Raw genomic sequence first — 23,071 nt, 5'->3', positions numbered from 1 at the left:
AGCTAATTAAAATACCTTCGGAGTAAATATTTCAAAACAAAAAACACTTCGTAAATATTGTGACATTCATTCAAACGGATTTCGAGCCAGCGAAATTATCTAGGGTTTTCTGATTTCTCACTGACGAAAGGTTCTATCCCTTTGTTCCTTCTGCATTTGCTCAAACTAGAAATGTTATTATCTCCTTTGACACTTTCCGACCTGGTGCATATTTCTCTTCCGAATGGACATAAGTACATATGTTATGTCTGGAGGCATAAAGGCCGTACTTTTTCGCATTAACAATGCTTCAAGTGAGATATTACGTTTTTCTATGAAAACCAGAATCCATCAGCAGCCTGACTCCGTGTCGCTTTTCAAATTTGTACGTCAAAAATCACTCTCGAAGAATGTGTTATTGTACAATTTCTACTGAAACTCGCTCGCTTTACATTTCAGTTGCATCGCTCCTATTGGAATATGACATTTTCGTTCCGTCAAAAACCACTGATGAAGTGCATTTTCGATTTTAATACCGCTATTTCGCAGAACTTGTAGTGCTGGCCAAATTTTTTTGGACATATTGTGTATTTGGTGAAGCCAAACTTGTTAGAAATATACGATGAAGACTTTCCTTTATCGAAATCCAACCTCCTCGCGGTCCCAAGAAACATGTGTACCAAGTTTCGTCCATATATCTGAATTTTTACTCAAGTTACAACTTGCACAGACAGACAGATGAATATAGAAGTTAGATAAGGTTAGAAGACTGTCCCCTAAAAAGAAACACATGTAGACTAATAGGGACAGTCCTTTGTGATGCCTAAAATGTACCCCCACACGACTCGACAAAGCACATAGAACTAACCGCAAACCGGAAAGAGTTTTTCCTTCTAAAGGAAGAAAGCCCCCCAAGCAGCTTCTGCAGCTAGCATTCGGAAAAATGTTTAGTTTGGCCGTGGGCAGCGATTGAATAATGGCTAGTTAGAACTCCTATGACCTTACTGAGGGCGAAAAGTTCCCTGCGATTCTTTGATTGCGATTTACACGATCCAGTAGGATCTAGCGACAGAAGAGGTGCTAATGACTGTCTGGCATGTCCACGGGTGCTATATGCAGTAAGGAATTCAATGCCAAAGTCGGTGTGATTCGTAGCGTTCCATACATACCTATGAGAGCCGCCCGTTGCACATTCACTAGTTTTTTAGAATCCCGTGAACATTATAGGCTTGAATATTGTTTCATATAACCAAAGAACTAATTTTGGTGAGATGTCCCATCTTTTACCGATGGCTTAGCTACAATACCGCTCTCTCCGCAATGTTGGCTTTTCAAGAAAGCTTCCTGTGCAAGATAACAACAAGGTACTTCACGCTGTCCGCGGGGTGAAGACAATCTCCTCAAATCGATGGCAGAGGCGCTTCCGGTATTTTGTATTCTTTAATAAAAATAACTAGCTCAGTCTTGCTAGGATTTACAAAGAGATCATTGTCCAAAGCTCAACTCGTAACAACATTAAGATATCTATGAGTTATTTCATACACAGTATCCGGAAATTTACCTTCAACAATGAGAACCATATCGCATATACTTAGATAGTTTTCTCAGAAGGTCGTCTATGACCCTGATCCAGAGAAATTATGAGAGAACTCCTCCCTGCGACTTTTCGTAATACCAAAAAAGAATTAAGTTGTTCTGAAGCTGAATTACTTTAACTTCAATTTAACTGAGTCGAGTTGTAAACCGTAATAGAGGTATTGATCTATGAAATATGTATCATTTGACACGGAAGAAACATTCTAACAAAAACTGTTTTATTGTATTCAGTATGAGTGTGTAAAGTGTTCGGCGAATGTTTTTTAACGCAGATATTTCACCTCATTCTTACAGTCAGTATTTATTACAAATAAAAAGGTTATAAAAACATACTTTCTTTGTTTTCTTAAGAATTCTTTTACTTCAATAGAAGCTGTAATTAAAATTTTCGCAGAAAGAATTCGGTTTTTATAGTAAGAAGCGATCGAAGCTTAATGATAATGAAGTGTGTGTAAACTTCCTGGAATTGAGAAATTAAATTCCTGAAAGCTACGCGAAATGAGACTTATTTTTATAATTGAATATTTTATCGAGCAATCATAAAAGATGTATTAACAAAACAGCAGGCAATCGTTGTACGAGTACATTATACTGTAACAGCAGCATAAAAATCGTTCCAAGTTGTTGTTAACTATCGGATTGTTATTTGCTCCTCAGCACCAAAGGTTGCTTATACGCCTCCGCAGCATCGTGTTAAGCGCACAAGTGTGTTTGATGCCGAAACAAAAATGTAAAAGTGCAGTAAATACTATTAATCCGCAATAAGAGCACAATAACTCACAAAACGTGGAATTTATAAAGCATAAAAATCTACAAAGTGTTCAAAGTGTACAAAGTGTACAAGGCATCGTTAAGTGTATTGTACTAATGTGGTTGACTTAATGTGGGCGCATTAAAATCATTGTAGCGGCGATAATTAAATATTTCTCTAGAGCAAACACAACGCTGTGAAATTAATTATTTTATAGTTTGCCCACAATCCAATACAGAATGTACATTTCAACGAGTGACTATGAAAGTGAAAAGTTCGCCAACTACACGTATGAGCTGAAATCAAAGAGCACATCACAAATGACCACACACACCCCTGCAGCGTCTATGAAAAGTACACCACCGGCCCGTGCGTCTGCAGCTACTGGCACAATCAGCCTCGAGCTGTTGAACGAGCAATTCAATATGAACGTCAACGATAATGTGAGCTTTACACTCCCACCGACACCATTACCTTTCACATATGTGTTTCAAAACGAGAGCATATACTACGACAATGACACCTATGTGGTGACGCCGCGCATTAGTTCGGAGATTCCCATTTGGCTGATACCCTGCTATGGCGTGATCTTCTTTTTTGCCATTTTCGGTAATTTGCTTGTGATCTCAACGCTCGTGCAAAATCGCCGTATGCGTAATGTTACCAATGTTTTTCTGCTAAATCTGGCTATATCCGATATGCTGTTGGGCGTGTTGTGTATGCCCGTAACCTTGGTTGGCACACTGTTGCGCCACTTCATCTTCGGTGAATTCTTTTGCAAACTCATACAATTCTCTCAAGGTAAGTAAACATGGGAAAAGATGTACAAATTATTCAGAAACACTTTAGATCAATTTAATAGTTTCGTTTTTGTTTACTAAAATTTGAAGAATTCGATGAATTTCCAAGAATCAGTATGTATACTTGCTAAAATTCATAACATACGACAAATTTTTACTTCAAGTTATTTTATTTTCCTATACATTTTCTGAGAATAACATTTAATAATTTCCGGTGGATGATAGAAGGTCAAATAATTTAAATTTCAATTTCGGACTACTTTTCATCATTCATGTGAAAACAGCAGGCTCATTTCATATTCTAAGTAGAGAAGGGAGATGCATTACCTTTATTTCCAGCAAGTTAACTAAAACGTTGTTGTAACATTTTCAGTTTAAAACATTGGAGATGACTAAAACGTCTGGAACAAATATTCAGATGACGCTCTTTCGATTCCATAAACTAATATTAAATGGTCAGAGAAATAACTGGAAGGAGGTCTGTTGACGCAATTGAAAAATTAAAAATTCTAATAAATCTTTATTTATTTAGATGTATTTGCTTTTTTCTAACTAACTCGATTGAGACTTAATTTACTTGGAAATGTTTCTTCCTACCTCCAGAGACCACTCTAATGTACATAATCGAATTCTCTTGCTAAAGTTTGTTTTAACATCAGAAATTAATATACATAAATATAGATCTATATCCATTAGGATGAGGAAGAGGAAACGGAAATTAATTGGATATCAGTCCCTTACAGTGCCCAGTTGAAATGGAAAATCGGAAAATGGATTTGTTTAAAGCTACTAAAAATATATTAACTTTCTGAACAATGCGATATCAAAAACATAAAATTAGTTGAAATGATATTTCAGGGTTTCATATCATTGGAACATTTGAAATATCAACTTAAAATTCGTGAAAACTTTTATATCTCTCGATATGAGTTGATTTTTGATGATATTGAACGTTTTACTCAGTATAATGCGAACTTCCCCCGGTACTAGCATGATAAATACTAATTATATTGCCTTTAAAATATTTTTATTTTATTTTTTTATTTATTTATTAAATGAAAAATAATAATACAATTATTATTATACAAAATTTAAGGAGCACTAGCTGTAGAGGCTTTCAGCTCGCGGTTACAATTAAGTTAGGCTTAAATAATAAAAGTTGTATTCTATCGTATTAAAGATATTTACAATCAATATTTTTACGCAATAAAAGTTATATGTTATAAATAAATTTAGAAAAGGACAGAATATCTTAAATAAACTTTTTTAAATTTGTACGAGATAAAAATTCAGATATCTTAGTAATATTTTGAATAGATGTCGATTTTAAAAGATCAAGAGCTTTAGTATTATGAAATATAATGGTTCTAGTTAAGTTAAAATAGGGACAATCTTCTAATAAGTGAGTTGTGGAAAAGGAAGATGAGTTGCAGTATAGGCAAGATTGTAATCTGTGACCAGTCAATAAATGAGAATGTGTTATTGCTGTATGGCCTAAGCGAAGACGTACAAAAGCCTTGATGTCGTGACAGCGTCCTGAGGGTGGATAAATAGCTTTTTTCCCATCTTCGTTGCAGAAGGCGTAATGATGTACCTCATTTTTCCAAGCATTATATTTTAAAATTTTTTGCTGTGCAGCGATTAGACGAAGTATATCATTTTTTTCGATATATTCAAACATAATCAATGGCTGTTTTGTAGCGCATTTAGCAATCTGATCGGCACGTTCATTACCGGTAATGCCAGCGTGTCCTGGGACCCACATAATTTTTATATTTATGTTACCAATAAGTATGTCTCGAATTTGCGAAATGAGGTAAGACTTGTTGGACGTATTCTGCAGAGCAGAGATCGTTGATTTGCTATCTGTGCAAATTAATGTTGTTATATTGCAGCAAGAGTTACTGCATTATATATGGCTGCTGCCTCAGCAGTATATACTGAACAGTAATTGGGTAACAGCCCAACCTTTAACGTGTTGCCAATGTCGTCAATAATAGCAAAAGACGTGTGGAATTCGTTTTTAGAAGCGTCGGTAAAAATAAGTTTCCAATCTACATAATGTTGCACTAAGAGTTCTTTGAATAAACTTTGGTAAACCCGCGAGTTAGTGTTCTTTTTTTGATGATCTTGGAGATGTAACTCGAACGATGATTCTTTTAGCATCCATGATGGTGTAAATGTATTGGATTTTACTACGGGTGCAGATGCGATGTCTAAATCTTTGCATCTTGATATCGTGGAAGAACCATTGTAGTATGCCACATCGGTCCATTTAGTTTTTACTATCTCATGTAAGATCATATTATTGCACAACAGTAGCTTTGAAATAAGTTTGTGGGTAGTATGTGTAACCCTTTCTTCAACAGATAGAAGGCCAGCTTCTGTTAACATGAATTTTATCGGTGAAGTTGGAAATGCTCGAATACTTCTTCTTACAGCTGCATGATATGGTGCACAGATTTGTTTTATATTGCTTTTCGCACAATTGCCGTAGATAGGAAGACCATAATCTATCTTAGATAAAATTAAAGCTCTTGTGATGTTGATAAGCGATGAGATATGTATTAGACAGTGTTTGGATGATAAATACTTAATTATATTAAGCCTAGCAGTTAGTTGTTTACAAAGATGTATACAATGATCTTTGAAAGTAAGTCTTTTATCAAATATTAAACCTAAACAAGTAAGGAAGGGCTAAGTTCGGGTGTAACCGAACATTTTATACTCTCACAATTTATTGATGTAATTTTATAAAGACAACACAATTCGACCCATATATTCGGCATAAAGTTCAATAGAATAACGAAAATCATCATAAATAGTATATGGGGACTGAGGTAATTCCTAAACCGATTTCACTCGTTTTCACCACCAAGATACAACGTATCGAAGACTATACGCTCACTTAATTTAATATTACTTATAATTAGGTATATGGGATCTGGGGGAAGTTATGACCCAATTTTTACCATTTCAGGTACAGAGAGAAACTGTTATCTTAAATATCTGAGGGATTTACCTATATTTTCGGTGAAAAATTAACCTTAGGCACTGAGTTCTTCATGTTTGATATCAGGGGCCTTGAAAAGTCATGGTTCGATTTTGACAATTTTTCCACAAGTGATGTCACAGCTCAAATACAGTATTTGTGTAAAGTTTTATTCCGCTAGCTTCATTGGTTCCTTATGAATACATTATAAAGTGAACGAATCAGATGGAATTCAAAATTGGGATATATGGGAAGTAGACGTAGTTGTGAACCGATTTCTGAGATATGATTCTTGAGATATGGTTTTTGACCCATAAGTGGGCGACGCCACGCCCATTTTCCATTTTGTAAAAAAATCTGAGTGCAGCTTTCTTCTGCCTTTTCTTATGTAAAATTTGGTGTTTCTGACGTTTTTCGTTAGGGAGTTAACCCACTTTTAGTAATTTTCAACCTAACTTTTGTATGGGAGGTGGGCGTGGTTATTATCCAATTTCTTTCATTTTTGGACTGTATAAGGAAATGGCTAAAAGAAACGAGTGCAGAAAGTTTGGCTTATATAGCTTTATTGGTTTGCGAGTAATATACAAAAAACCTATTTGGGGGCGGGGTCACGCCCACTTTTCCAAAAAAATTACATCCAAATGTGCCCCTCCCTAATGGGATCCTATGTTTCAAATTTCATTATCATAACTTTATTTATGGCTTAGTTATGACACTGTATAGGTTTTCGGTTTCCTCCATTTTGTGGGCGTGGCAGTGGACCGATTTTGCCCATTTTCGAAAGCAACCTCCTCAGGGTGCCAAGGAACATGTGTTCCAAGTTTCATTAAGATATCTTAATTTTTACTCAAGTTATCGCTTGCACGGACAGACGGACAGACGGACAGACGGACGGACAGACATCCGGATTTCAAATCTACTCGTCATCCTGATCATTTATGTATATATAACCCCATATCTAACTCTTATATTTCTTGGTGCCACAAACAACCGTTATGTGAACAAAACTATGATACTCTGTGCAACAGGTTGCGAGAGTATAAAAATTTAGGCTAGTAGTATTTACAATATTTACATTATTATATACCAAATTTAGACTATTACATTTGTGTTTCCTACAAATATGAAATAATTTGCATTTATTTATAGAGATATTTGCACCTGAACAATTGGACCAATTAGATATTTCAGTTAGAATGTTTAAAAAAGTTTGTTTGACATAATTTAAATTTTTTTCTTTGGAAAAAAGCAGTACATCATCAGCATAAATGATATGGGATATAGAATTATGTTTAGAAATTATAGAACTAATTTCGTTAAATGCGATTACGAATAGTATAACAGATAATGGTGATCCTTGCGGAATCCCGTTGTACATGTTGTACGTATTCGAAAAAGTGTTGTTAATTTTGGCATTGATTTTACGATTGACTAAGAATGATCTAACAAAATTAAATATTTTTTCACCAATCTGCCATTGCTGAAGTTGTTGTAAAATTATGTGAGCACCGACTCTGTCGAAGGCTTTTTCGAAATCCAAACTCAAAGTGGATACATGATTTCTTTTTGTTAAAGCCGTTTTGGCGAAATCTTCGAAATATAGTAAAGCGTCCATAGTACCTTGCCCTTCTTTAAATGCTACTTGGTTTGGACTGAGCAGGTTTTTACTTAAAGCGAATCGCGAGATTCGTTTCGATATAATTTTTTCTAATAATTTACCAATGCAGCAGAGTAGTGATATAGGCCTGTACCCAAGCACCTCAGTAGAAGGACTATCGGATTTAGGAATGGCAATTACCATTGCATTTTTCCAGCTTTGGGGATAGATACCTTGATAAATAATATTGTTGTACAATTTAATGATTCTATTTTTAATGTTTGGGGGTGAATTTTTCAACATGGGATATGAGATTCTGTCTGCACCGGGGGTGTGACCTGACATTGATTCAAGAGTATAATCGAATTCAGCGACGGTTATCTCAGATTCGGTAATATCTAGGGATAAGTTGTTTTTCTTGTACCTTCTACTGAGGAATTCTTTTTTATTTGATATAAATGAGGTGTGAAAGTTCGAGTCACTAGAGTAATCAGACCAAACAGAGGCGAAATGAATAGCTATGTCTTTTGAGTCGAAAATGGGACCATTCGGGCTATTTATACATTTAAGATTGACTGGAGAATAAGAGCCAGAGAGCATTTTTATGTCAGCCCATAGTTTCTTGGGGTTTGTTAACGGGGTAATAGATTCAGTAAGTTTTTGTAGGCACGCTCTTTTAGATTCTTTGGCATTTTTACGAAATAAAGCATTCGCTTTTTTATATGCTATCAGATTGTGGATAGAGCGGGATTTTTTGTACATTACCCAAAGTAACTGTTTTTTTTCTCTGAGTTTCGAAAGCTCAGTAGACCAATATGGCACATTACTCTTAAACATTTTTTTACCGGTTTGGGGGATCGCGAAGTGAGCGGCTGTTCTTATTATTTTAGTAATGATAGCTGTTTCTTTATTTATATTGTCGACTGAAGTATATTCAGCAGAATAACTCGCGCAGAGTTGTTGAAATTTTAACCAGTCAGCCTTGTCTAATAGGAATTTGGGCTTCGCCGAACCTTTATTCGATAAAGGTTTCGGTAAATGAGTAACAATGGGAAAATGATCACTGTTATATAAATAAGTTAATGTTTGGCTATTTAATTTAGGGGCAATATTAGAAGAACAAAGAACAAGGTCTACGTAGGAGAACCGTCGTTTAAAATTGTTAAATTTTCCACTAATATAATATCTTCGAGGATTTTGTCTCTTTGGTTTGTACATGTGGAACCCCAAAGAGGACTCCAGGCATTGAAATCACCAAGTATAATTACGGGTGTTTGAAAATGTTGGATTATATCGCGTAATTCTTTAGTATTGAAATTTTGATGTGGTGGAATATATATTGTTAAGATGGTTAACTTAAATCCAATAAAAATTTCCACTGCTATTGTAGCATTATTAAAATTTGCGGGTTTAAGTTTGTGTGGGATATCCTTTTTTATTAGGGTAGCAATTCCTTGTTTGCTTGTGCGGTTTTGTGGTAAGTTCGAAAAATAGGCAGCGTATTGTTTAGGAACAGAAGCTGATATGTTAAAGGGGAGGTGTGTCTCTTGTAATGGTATGACACTTGGTATTTGCTCTTTAATGAGAACTTCTAGATCGATGTAGTTGTTGTAGAAACCATTCATATTCCATTGCAATAATTTAAACATAACTTAGTGATTAAAGGAGAGAATATAGGGAGAGAGAAAATTGTGGAAGTTATTGATCATCATCTTAAGAAGTGATATTTGCGTGAGTAGAAGTATTGGCAGTGTAATTAGGTGGAGAGAGATAATATTTGTCTGTAGTGCGGGAATGAGTTTGACTGTTTAGAAAACCGGTTATGGATATGTTAGGATTGAGTGGAGTACTTATTTGCATTGAGTTTGATTCAGGAAGTGTTAAACTTTGAGTGCTTCTATTTGTTTCTTTCGTAATTCCATTTGGAGTGTTTGGGATGGTATTAGTATTTACAAAGTGGGTTTTGTTCACTTTTGGATTTTGTGATAGGGAAAGATCATTTGATGAGGATTTTGTGCAATGTCTGTAGAGGGTATTGGGGGGGAAGAAGGTAGTTGATGGTTAATCACATTAGTTATATTTTTGCTTGAGTTATCTTTTGTTATAGCAGCGAAAGAAGTGTTTGTGGGTGTAGGGGGTAATTGTTCCTTATGCAGTCTGATTGCTTCGCGCATTGTGCATTTTCATTCTGTTTTTATTTTTAGAATATTTTTTGATTGTAGGTATTTAGGACAAGTGCGTGAAGAGGAAGGATGATCGCCAGAACAATTTGCACAATAGGTGCGGTTACATGGTGAAGGAAGATGTGGAGGGAGATTGCAAGTGTCACAGACTGAATTGTTATTGCAGCGTTTAGTTGTGTGACCTAAATTTTTGCACCTCATGGGATTTGGGTAGTAAGCTCTAATCCGCATTGTACGCCATGTGATTTCGATTTTCTCTGGAAGTTTGTAGAGGTCAAATGAAAGAAGGGCCACTCCACTAGGTTTTTGAATACCTTCCACGGTTTTTGTAAATTTGTAAATAGATGTAACACCCTGACCTTTTAAATTATCAATAATTTCTTGTTCTGAGACATCGTTCAGGAATGGAGCATAAATTGTACCTTTAGAACAATTCAAATTGTCATGTAATTTCACAGTGATATCACAAATACCGTGTAGTTTTTTTGTTGTTAGAAATTTTTCTGCGATTTTTTGGCTTTTAGCAAGTAAAAGCAAGTTACCATCTCGTAATTCAGTGATTGATAAAATATCTTTGCTTATGGTTTCTAAGCTTTTGTGTACAGCGAAACAAGAGTATTTAGAAAGAGTTTTGTTTGGATCTGATGCAGATATTGTAACAAACTTAGGGTTGTCTTTTTTCACTTGGGGAAGTTCTGGAAAGTTTTCGAAAGGTTTATGTGACAGTTTTTTCCTTTTTGGGTTGGGACTAGAGGCAAGCAAAGCAAACCTATTGTCCCCAAGATTAGGGGGTCCTGGGGCCATCTTTAACACAAATTAAACACGAGTTCACTGTTTTTATTCACTGCCAACGTATCAAAGTAATTAAAGCACGTGTACTTTTATATATGCACGATGGATTACGAAAGCGAAACACAGGGAAAAGAAGATCGCAGTCTAGAAAACACGTCCGCTCAATAAGAGAGATAGTCGAAGACTGTGCCTTTAAAATATAAAATCAAGATATTCAAGGCGATGTGCTCATGGTAATAGCCTTGGAAATATTCGTCTTCCAAAACCTTGGTGACATTAAATATGTAAATCATTATTTCCTGGATTTTAAACATATTAACTATCATGGTAATATATTATTTACAGTAGTCAAAGTAGCGATTAGGAGGTCTTTCTCTTACTTTTTCGTACCAATTTTAGAACGGATTATGACAAACAGGGCACGGTCGGTTACTATCATTAACCCTTCTTAACATGCAAGACTTTAGAGTCACTTAAGCGGGAAGGGCAGTTAAATTAATCCCCCTTAAGTCCCTCGACGTACTTATCAAGCATTTTCTCAAGTACATCGATCTAATATTTTTTCTTTTAGAATGAAAGTCACATTTATTTGATATTAATAACAAAAATACTTATTAATAACAACAAAATATAAAGAAAAAACATTACAAAACTATGTATATGTTTTCCTTTTAACAATTCTCAATGCATTTCATGTCAAAAATATTAAAAGGCACTTAAAAGGGGAAAATTGCAAACAATTTTGTTTGTGTGGCTTAAATATTACAGGCATTTGAGCGGGAAAGGCACTTAGGAGGAGGCTCTTAAGCGGGGAATTTTATATGTAAATTTAGAGAAAGAACAAGATGCCGCAAACGGGGGGGCACTTAAACGGGGATCACTGTAAATTAAATTGAGCTCGTTTCTTTTCCAACTGGCGACTGGTTTTAGTGATATACATTTTCAACTGAAAATTAATCAAACTTGTCGTATGTATTTTAAATATACATATATACATACGTACGTGCGTATTATGCACCTTCGTTCTCAATAATTTCCCTTGTTTTTCTTTTGGAGAATATTTTTCTGTGAGAAGTGGGACTGATTATCGTTGGATTATTTCAACATTCACATTGTGTTAATTTTTGTATAATATATTGTCGTGGGTCAATCAATAAATTACATACATATACGTACATATATATATGTATATATATGAGTGTATGTATAAGTTTATATACCAGTATAAATTCACGTATGCCGCAGGGCAAACGAAGGCAATGATGCAGCAAAACGTGAAGTCTGAAAACCAATAAATAACGCAACAAAATAATGGCTCGTATTTCAGGAAATTTTCGATGTTCCGCAGGAATAATTGCTTTTAGTTAAAATAGAATTGTAATTATTTGAAATATTGCATATAATACATACATACAAGAACTTGTGTTAAAGGAAAACAATCTTCTGCAGCACAACAAAATCAAAACCAGTTAAAGTGAGTTATCGTTATTTAACTTCCAGCACTTTCGAGACGCACTGTGGCTGCTGAGTTCGGGTAAAGCAAAACACCGTTATGCTAAGTGAGCACTTATACCAATATTTGGACACATTACATAACGTTGTTTGTGTATTTATAATTGAGCATGAGAGAAGCGAGTTGAAAGGAGATATGGAATTAGATATTTTATAATCGAGTAGTGTTAAATTTGCTTTCTACTACTGTCTCTTTTGCCGTTTTTTATTGTATTTGCTACTTCAAGAAAAAAGTACATCTCAAGTACATTTCAAAATTTTTAACTCGTGATATCTTTTGAATGGTATGACAGAATCTAATAATTCAAAAAGTTATATAAAGGTTTTGAAGCGATCTTAAATAATAAATCATTTATTTCGATAAGGATTAATACTAAGGTATAAATAAAGAGCCTTTTCAAGTAGTGGTATTTTAATTAATTTTTTTATATAAAATCGCTTATTGTGACAAAACTATAATAGTTAGAGGTATGATGTCCCGACGTTTTTTGGAGATAATGATAAGTTCTACAAAATTGTAGTACATCACTTTGTTATATCTTCAATCGTTTTGGCAGCATTCGCGATTAAAGAAAGTTTTTTTGGTATTTTTTTACATTATCGGAGTTTTGGTAAGGAACCCTATTTTTTTTTAACTAAATATAGCCTATGTCACTCAGGGATAGTATAGTTTTCCAACGGTGAAAGAATTTTTCAAATCGGTTCAGTAGTTTCGGAGCCTATTCGACACAAACAAACAAAAAAAAACAAACATTTCCTCTTTATAATACTAGTATAGATTAAATATTTAAAAAATATACGTGTTTTACTAAATCAAATTAGTACGAAGCTAAAGTTAAAATTTAAATGAAACATGTGCGATAGTGTAACATATTGTAAACCGCCCAACACCGAACAATCCAAAAATAGTTATTCAAACCAGATCAGCCTTAATAATAATGCCACTCTGTACACAACAAGCGTTTCGGAATTTCATTTCACACACAATTGCTTTGCAGTTAATAAATTTAAAGTTCCCTATACATTTTCGGATACTAAATATGTATATATTTCAATATATATGTAAATGTACCTACATACATATTTAGACCAAATTACAATGTAATATAGCAGAGAAATACAATTTTATCAATCACAAATGAAGAGTTTATTAGCGACGCGTGCATTTAATTGGCTTGCTAAAGATTTTTCACGACAGTTCACGACAACAAAAAGATCCAACCATGGCAAATTTTATAAGTTTCTTACAAAGTTCTAAATCTCCTAGATGTGCAAATTGCTTATGACTAATGTCGGTGCTTATAGATGAATCCAAGTGACGTTACAATCATTTCCTCCATCCCGATAATTCAATGTTTTAAGAGCAAATTATCAAATAAAATTAATTCTTTGCTCATGCCGACAAAGGCATAATAAAGTTTATATAACATCGTAAACTTTTTTTTTTTAACGCTTTCATTTTTAATTACTCTAGCCTTTCGTTTTCATTCCCGTGCAGTACTCATTGCCTTGCACTCCGAACCTTTGTATTTAAGTACATTAAGAAGGCGGAATGTCATGACTGACAGACGGTCTATGGTTGACACAATATTGTTTTATGTATATGTGAAAGTCAAGGATAGAATATTTTATTTATATTTGCCCTTCGCTAAGCAGGCAGGATGCGAAGTAAATGTCAACATGTTGACGGATAGAGATTCTTTTGTTGTATGTCAAGGAAGTGTAAATATGATCTTACTAAAATCTGATGATTTTTTATTTATTATTAATATATTTGAAGAAACAGATTTCCTCTGAATTACCATAAAATATCTGAGAGACCGATATTTTCGGTGAAAATTTACCCTTAGGCACTGAGTTCTTCATGTTCGATATCCGGGGCATTGAAAAGTTATAGTCCGATATCGACAATTTTTCCACAAGTGATGGCTCAGCTCAAATACAGTCTCTGGTTCCTAATGTATTTATTATGAAGTAAAGGAATTAAATTAAATTCATATTTGAGTTGTTTGGGAAGTAGGCGTGATTGTGAACCGATTTCGGCCAGTTCATCCGTGTCATAAAAATTTTATATACCGAATTTGTATATTTGTATGGAAAGTGGGCATGGTTATTATCTGATTTCAATTATTGTATATAACTAAAAAATTACATCGAAATATGCACCACCCTAGTGTGAGCCTCTGTACAAAATACTATTTTAATAACTTTATTTATGGCTTAGGTATGACACTTTATAAATTTTCGATTTTCTCCATTTTATGGGCGTGGCCACGGTCCCAATGAACATGTGTAACAAGTTTCGTCAAGATATCTTAATTTTTACTCAAGTTATTCGTTGCACGGACAGACAGTCATCCGGATTTTAACTCGTCTCACCATCCTGATAATTTTTATACATTTAACCCTATTTCTAACTTGTTTAGTTTCATGACTTACAAACAACCGTTATATGAACAAAACTATAAACTCTCTTAGCAACTTTGTTGCGAGAGTATAAAAATATGTCCCGACAAAGGATGTTATGGAGAAGGTGTTAGCAGACATTCGAAATAATACATTAAGCCTCCGAAAAGAATCCAGTATTTATGGAATTATAGCCGAATCCACCAGAGCGTGCCACTCGTTCCTCCTTTTTGCTTTTTGGCGCCAACTGGAAACACCAAGTGAAGCCAGGTCACTTTTCACTTGGTCCTTCCAACGAAATGGAGGTTGTCCTCTTGAACCAACGTAGCCACTGTATTTTTATTCGCTAGACTATGTCAATGTCGTCGTATGAATCGTACCATCTTCTGCGGTATGCGCCGTTGCCAATGTTTACAGGGCCATAAATCGTGGATAAATTCGTTCTCTCGAAAACCCCAAGAGCCGTCTCAACGGATGTTGTCATAGTCCACGTTCCAGCGCCATACATCAGGACGGGAATTATGAGCGACTTGTAGAGTTTGATTTTGGTTCGTCGAGAGAGGACTTTACTTTTCAAATGCCTACTCAGTCCAAAGAAGCACCTGTTGGCATCCTGTGTTGGATTTCGAGGCTGACATTTTTGGTGTTGTTAACGCTGGTTCCCAAGAAGACGAAACTATCTACGACTTGAAAGTAATGACTGTCAACAGTAACGTGAGAGCCAAGACGCCAGTGCGCTGACTGTTTGTTTGATGACAGGAAATATTACTTCCAATGACGTCGATCTCATCGGCGTACGCCAACTCTTATAGAAGATTGTACCTTCTCTATTTAGCTCTGCAGCTTGAATTATTTTCTCCAGCATCAGGTTAAATAAGTCAAACGATAATGAATAACCTTGTCTGAAACGGATGTTTTTTAGCTTCCCAGAGGATGCTTGGTCTAAAATCGGAAGTCGTGAGCTGCTTGAATCATGTGGAGAAGAATCGTTTCTGGCCACTCCCAAGTGAATGAAAATCAAAAACTTTCCTCACTTACGTGAACTTCTACTCATAATCCCATCATCAGCATATTACTCTTACACAAATGGAGTTTACTCTAGGAATAAGGACATACATTGTCTGTCACAACATCAATCGGAGGACGGTATGGGGCGACTTAGAATACTTTTGAATAAATGTTACTATGTATGTATGTATCCGAAAGTATGTATCCGAAGAACTAAACCATGTTATTAAGAAATCGGAGAAGTACTATATACCAAAATCGGGAATCATTTTTTATACTCTCGCAACATATTGCAAAGAGAGTAAAAAAGTTAAGTTCAAATCAAATAAATTATCGGCATGAGCAAACGAGTTGAAATCCGGATGTCTGTCCGTGCAACGGATAACTTGACTACTATAACTTGTGAAAAAATTAAGATATAGTTATGAAACTAATAAGATATAGACGAAATCAGACCATTGCCACGCCCACAACCGAAAACATATAAATTGCCATAACTAAGCCATAAATAAAGTTATGAAAGTAAAATTTTGTACAAAAGATCACACTAAGAACGGTCATATTTGGATGAGTTACTTCTTTTTGCAACTTCCTTGTATAGTCTAAAAACGGAGGAAATCGGGTTATAACCACGCCTACCTCCCATACAAAAGTTTTGTTGAAAATTACTAAAAGTGCTTTAATTCAGTAAGGAAAGCCACCGGTATAAATTTTATGGTAAAGGGCTGCACTAAATATAGTATACAAAAAATGAATTGAATAACTCAAGAACTACTCGACCAATTTCAACGAAATCCTAACATCACAGTTTGAAAATGAGCGAAATTGGTTCACAACCATGCCTACTTTCCACATACCACAATTATGAGGTCCAACTGATTCGTTTACTTTACAATACAGTGGAACTTCTCTAACTCGAATCACCACAATCCACAAAAAAACTTCGATTTAGCGAGACTTCGAGATATAGAGTTTTTATGAAAACATACTATTTTTCAAAACGCTGTAAAATATAGATTTACCCACAGTTTTAGTTATTTACTTCGCAAAAAGTTTTAATTAAAATTCATTAAAACATGTATTCCGTAATTTTGCTTTTTGCACTTTGCTATTGTTTAGCTCTTGACGTCTGTATATCATGCCTTTCTTATACGGTTTATGAAATCTATAAGTGTAATATGACATTTTTTGTTCGCCTTCATACGAATATCTTCGTCCTTTCCTTTGAAATTTTTCCTTTATAGTGTGGCATCGCCCGTCTAAAAATCGCCGAAAATTTCAAGGCACCAGATAGCGAATATGAAGACATCAGTGCTTATGAGATATTTTTTTACCGAAAATATAGGTAAATCTCTCAGATATTTTAATGTAATGCAGAGAGAATATTTTTTTGACTCTATGCCGAATATATGGGTAAAACTAGGTGTTATTATTATAAAATAAAATAAATAAATTTCGAGAGTATAAAATGTTCGGTTACACCCGAACTTAGCCCTTCCTTTCTTGTTGTTTGATAATTTAGAAGTTTCACACGTCATCCTTATATGGTTCGGAATAACTATCCGCTTCTACACGATGGTTTAGAGTTGTGAGAGCAAGCATCTTCTACATGTTCTCCTAATGCAGCTCTCTAGAGGAATCCCACAGCCATTTTTCAAACAGTTTAAAAAAACACACATGCCTATTGCAATTGTGATCACCCATGCCAAATTTGAGCTTTTAGCAAATATTAACGAATTATATTGTTTGATTGATTTCTATATTTGATACTTATATTTCTTACCAACAGCTGCGTCGGTAGCCGTTTCATCATGGACATTGGTTGCGATATCATGCGAACGTTATTACGCCATTTGCCATCCGTTACGCTCAAGGACATGGCAAACGATTAATCATGCCTATCGAATTATTGGATTCATTTGGTTCGGTAGCATTGTTTGCATGACTCCGATTGCATTATTTAGTCAATTAATTCCAACAAGTCGGCAAGGTGGGTGCACAAAAGATTTTCTTATTCCATCAATAATAATCAAATCAAATATCTATAAGCTTAATTAAGTTGCACTTGTTGTTCCATAAACTTTACTTAAGTTACACATAAGCTTAATTAAGTTGCACTTGTTGTTCCATAAACTTTACTTAAGTTACACATTCACTTATTCAAGATATCACGTGACAACACTACGATATTTAGGAAATCTTCCGAGTAGCATAGGTATTCGATCGTTATAAGTAGGTATTCAGAATTTAACCGGGCTTCGGGCTTAGGATACATTGGTCATCCCCAGTATGTACTTGATTTTAGCATCGCGATGGAGACTAATAAAATACTCTAAATAAAATTTTAAAATTCATGTATCTCTTAACCGAATATGACTGTTTTAAAAAAGTACATTCCCTTTTCAATTCGTTATGAGGTTCAACATGGTATAGGCAGTGTTAGAATGTAAAACAAACAAATTTCCAAAAAAACAAAAAACAGAAAAGCGCATACCATGGCAGATAATACTTACAATGAAAAAGCAAACAGAATTGGTGATGTCTGGCTAACCGCCCTCCTGCGCATACTCTAGAACCCTCTAAAATGGAGATAAGAGCGCGCCATTCATTTCTCATTCTTGCTGTTTGGCGCCAGTTGGAAATACCAAGAGAAACCAGGTTGCTTTCCACCTAGTACTTCCAACGACCTATCCAGCGTAGCCGCTGTCTTTTTATTCACTGAACTAAGTCAGCTGATTGTGGTTTCCAAGTTTTTTTGTATACATATTTCTTTATTTATTGGATATGCTTTGTTTAAAGCCTAACAGTAAGTAATAAAACCTGAAATCTATTTACAACTAAGTAAGCTCAAGAATGTGGTTGAACTGTTTTGGTAGAACGTTGCTCTTTAGTAGGCAGGTAGATCTCTTCTTTTTAAACGTGTTTGATTGCAGGAATGTACCATGGCATTTGCCAATGGGTTTGGATGTCCACGAAGTTTAGAAATATATTTCTTTCTGCTGTCCTCTCTCTCCTTCTTTACCATAGGAATATCAAGATCTTTATGAATATTTTCGTTACGCATGTACCATGATGAACCCGTGATTGTTCTAAGCATTTTAGATTGGAATCTCTGAATTATAACAATTTTGGTTGCACAGGTCGTACCCCGCAGTAATTGCATTGTATAACAGGAATTTGTTGTCTAGGATAAGTATAGAATTTTTTTTTAAAAGCCAATTTAAATTTGCTGATCCAATGAATCCCAAGATAAGTTACTTCATTAATTTGGGGTACTAGCACATTGTTTATTTTAACTGTCCGGCATGTGTCCGATCTTAGCAACGCATAGTGAATATCTAGTAAATGATGGATTTCCCAGGTCTAAAGCCATGCTCATAAAGTCCGAACAGTACGCAATGAGTGTGAAATGCCGTTCCACATTCCAGATAGCAGAAATGCGTCATCCTTGATAGTCAAAACTGATGTGAGCTCTGACTAAAAGATTTGGTGTGAAAATTATAAACATTCCGCAACAAAGTCCTGTGACATAATCTGAGACTGTCAAATTTCCGCTAAATTATTTGTGGAATGTTTTTAGGGAACTAAATATGTCTTTACGTAACAGCGTACAAATAAAGCGAATTACAAGTGAACCTTTATAACCTCAAAATAGCCGCAGATTCGCCCTGTATCAACAGTTATTTGTGGTGACCTCGCTAATTCGTTACACTTCTTATAAAAACAGTCTGCAAAGAAAGTAAATTAGTTTTAGTCACACACTGATGCCGAATGCTATAATTTCAGCGGAAATAATAAAAGTCTCTTAGCAACATGCTAAAGTACTTAAACGATTAGCCTCATTTCCTTTTATGTTCAAATGAAGTACACAACCACAAACACACAAGCACATTTGAAATCAACAGATGAAAAATATTTTCATTACGATTTCATTGCTTTTTACATTATTTGATCGTTGCTTGATAGCGGAACTTTAATGTACTTTTTTAATAACATCCACAGGCTTACGCAAATGTCGCGACCAATGGCCGGAGGACACCATTGCGTATGAGCGTTTTTATAATATATTCTTAGACTTGGCATTGTTGGTGTTGCCACTATTCGTGCTATGCGTTGCGTATATTCTCATTACGCGCACCCTGTATGTGGGTATGCGCGCGGAGCGAGCTTTAATATTTGGCGGCAATATCAACAGCAGCAGGACAAGCGTCAAGCAGCACGATGACAGTACATTAGGGGCAATTGCTACAGTCACTAAAAGCGCAACGGCCACAGCGGCAGATGCCGCACTGCATTCACCGTTATTAAGAAGATTTAATTTGAAGATGTCACTACGCTGTCATGGCAGTCAAGCCAACATGGGAAGCTATGATATTAGAAGTGATGACCAAGACGCCGCAGCTGGAGCACAAAGTGACACAAGATATCACCAACAACAACAGCAGCAACTGAAGTACTACGGTAAGTATCGTACATTGTATGAAATGTCTTCTTATCAGCAATTAAACGAGAATCACAATTAAACACAAGTGAAACCACTGAATTTATGCGGTTTGTAAAACAAACAAATGATTGCGTGTTCATGACATCTTGGTTGCCGATAGGCAAACTTAAACTCGCTGCAAAAAAATTGAAAAAATCTCGGCGCTGAAAAATGCTCTTAAACACACCATAGTTTCTCGTATTTAAGTTAAATTATAAAGTTAACTATAACAGCTTCTACAATTTAGTTCACCTACACGCTATTTGCGAAAGCATAAAATTACGGAAGTGGAAATAAAGAGGAGAATATGTACATACATATATTAAATATAATATGTTTGCTCATCAACTATGAATGTAAATATGTGGGTAAATTTTATACTTCTCTTATTTCGCTTAATTTTACTAGTTAGGACATATTATAACAAGAAAGTACAAGTTGAAAAGTGTTAACTAAGTTTAGTTTATGTAAATATGAATTTTAAACCTATTAGGAGAAAGGAATTTCGATTAAATTGTATGCTCAATGAAACATTCCCACCCATTTTCATTTGAGCAACTCACACATTGACCCATATATTCGCCTTAAGCAGTCGATCAACAGTCGAATTTCTACATTTCTACAAAATTTTCTGCGTTGGTTGCAGTGTTCGTTTCCAAATTTTGTGTTCCTTCGTTTTATGCTACAAAATAGAATTTATTCTATTTTTGCTGTGTTTGGGCGAATGTATTCGATGCATGAACATCACATGTACATATACATTTTATTACAATGAAACGCTGACATGTTGACTCGTTTCTACAAATGTTGTAGGCAAGAAATGTTGTTACTCGTTAGTGGGCAAACGTAATTATTGTACGACAAACAAATTCGACTGTGGATGGATGGTGAATTAGATAAGCAAAATGATTATTTGTATACAATTTAAATTGACTTTGAAGACTTGTTCCATGGAATACGGAATACGTTTTTTTAACGCGAAAGAAGATATGACATCATAAGTGTTCTAGTATTCCATCTTAAGGGGTTAGGTGGGTTTGAGAGGTTGAAAACAAAGGTATTTTTACAATTTAAATCATATATGTATTTCAGTTAGACAATTCAGCACTTCAACGATACATATTTTAACAGTATTTTGTGATTTTTTTTTAATTTTATTTAAAAATTCCAAAAACTCAGCCATTGCACAGTGGTTTCGCCCATAGGCCAAAAATTCAGAGTTTTCCAAAAAATCTAACGGAGAAAATTGAGTTTTTTTTTTTTGAATTTCGCTATTAAATTTCGTATTTATTTTAATTTGCGAGATTAATTATGACTAACGTGATTTGTGTTTTTTGTGAAATTAGTGTTTTATATCACCTATGTTTTGTGTGCCTTTATTGTGCGTCTTCAATTTGTTTACATAAAATTTTAATTGTGTTCCCCCCGATGATGTACAGTAATTCCCGCTTAAGTGCCCCTCTCAGCATGCAAGTCTTTTGATACACTTAAGCGGGGAAGGCACTTAAATGAAAATTTTAATTGTGTTCCCCCCGATGATGTACAGTAATTCCCGCTTAAGTGCCCCTCTCAGCATGCAAGTCTTTTGATACACTTAAGCGGGGAAGGCACTTAAATGAATCCCGCTTAAGTGCATCGAGCTACTTATCAAACTTTTTCTCAAATTGTATTTGCAATCGTCAAAATACCAATGCCCTATGAATTCACTATTTTTATACTCTCGCAACAAAAGTTGCTAAGAGAGTATTATAGTTTTGTTCACACAACGGTTGTTTGTAAGTCATAAAACTAAAAGCGTTAGATCTTGGGTTATATATATCAAAATGATCAGGGTGACGAGACGATCCGAATATCTATCTGTCCGTCCGTCCGTGCAACGGATAACTTGAGTAAAAATTTAGATATCGTGATGAAACTTGGAACACATGTTCCGTGGACAAAATCGGACCACTGCCACGCCCACAGAATGGCGAAGACCGAAAACACATAAATTGTCTTAACTAAGCCATAAATAAAGGTATACAATTTGGAACAAAGGATCGCACTAGGAAGGGGTATATTTTTTGGGGAAGTGGGCGTGGCCCCGCCCCCAAATCGGTTATTTGTATATATCTCGCAAACCAATAAAGCTATATAAATCAAACTTACAGTAGGTTATCTTACGTACCCCACCACACTCCATGAAATTAGTTGAAATCGGATAATAACCACGCCCACCACCCATACAAATGTTAGGTTGAAAATTACTAAAAGTGGGTTATCTCACTAACGAAAAAACGTCAGAAATACTAAATTTTACAGAAGAAATTGCAGAAGGAAGCTGCCCTAAAAAACCATATCTCTGGAACTACTCGACCGATTCGAATGAAATTCGGTATATACTATTTTCTTGACACCCTGATGACACGTGTGGAAAATGGATGAAATCGGTTCACAATCACAACAACTTCCCATGTAACTCAGTTTTGAACTCCATCTTATTCCTTCATTTTATAATCTATACATAAGGAACCAATGAAGATAGCGAAATAAAACTTTACACACATACTGTATATGATCTGTGGCATCACAGTGAAAAAGTTGTCGAAATCGGACTATAACTTTTCAAAGCCCCGAATATCAAATATGAAGAATTCAGAGCCTTAGGGTAATTTTTCACCGAAAATTTCGGTAAATCTCTCACTTATCTTAATTTAATTTAGAGGAAATATTTTTCTTCTAATAGTGTAACTTCCCCCAGCAATCATATACCTAATTATAGGATTTTCAAATTGGGTCAAATTGTGTGTTATCTTAATAACAAGTAAGGAAGGGCTAAGTTCGGGTGTAACCGAACATTTTATACTCTCGCAATTTATTTATTTAACTTTATTTATATTATATAATACACAATTTGACCCACATATTCGTCATATGTATTGTATAAAGTCCATTGAAAGTTGGAAACCATAATATTAGGTTAGAAGCACCGA

At 35.0% G+C, this 23,071-nt stretch overlaps 1 protein-coding gene across 1 annotated transcript; it reads left to right on the top strand.

The window, feature by feature from the left end:
* Window positions 1-1,966: 1,966 nt before the first annotated feature.
* On the top strand, window positions 1,967-20,378 carry LOC105215415 (cholecystokinin receptor type A). The gene is made up of 3 exons (XM_011189322.3): window positions 1,967-3,127; window positions 17,406-17,606; window positions 19,619-20,378. Exons 1-3 carry the CDS (start codon window positions 2,566-2,568, stop codon window positions 20,137-20,139), a joined length of 1,284 nt encoding a protein of 427 aa, XP_011187624.3. The 5' UTR covers window positions 1,967-2,565; the 3' UTR covers window positions 20,140-20,378.
* Window positions 20,379-23,071: the final 2,693 nt, after the last annotated feature.

This window comes from Zeugodacus cucurbitae, chromosome 5 (assembly GCF_028554725.1).
Source record: "Zeugodacus cucurbitae isolate PBARC_wt_2022May chromosome 5, idZeuCucr1.2, whole genome shotgun sequence".
NCBI classification, from domain to species: domain Eukaryota; kingdom Metazoa; phylum Arthropoda; class Insecta; order Diptera; family Tephritidae; genus Zeugodacus; species Zeugodacus cucurbitae.
This window is presented reverse-complemented; position numbering and strand designations above follow the sequence as displayed.

Excerpts from the sequence above, each read along its gene's own strand:
- LOC105215415 (XM_011189322.3), top strand. The coding sequence starts at position 2,566 with ATGTACATTTCAACGAGTGACTATGAAAGTGAAAAGTTCGCCAACTAC. Across the intron at positions 3,128-17,405 it reads ACTCATACAATTCTCTCAAG|CTGCGTCGGTAGCCGTTTCA; the intron begins GTAAGTAAACAT and ends TCTTACCAACAG. Across the intron at positions 17,607-19,618 it reads AATTCCAACAAGTCGGCAAG|GCTTACGCAAATGTCGCGAC; the intron begins GTGGGTGCACAA and ends TAACATCCACAG.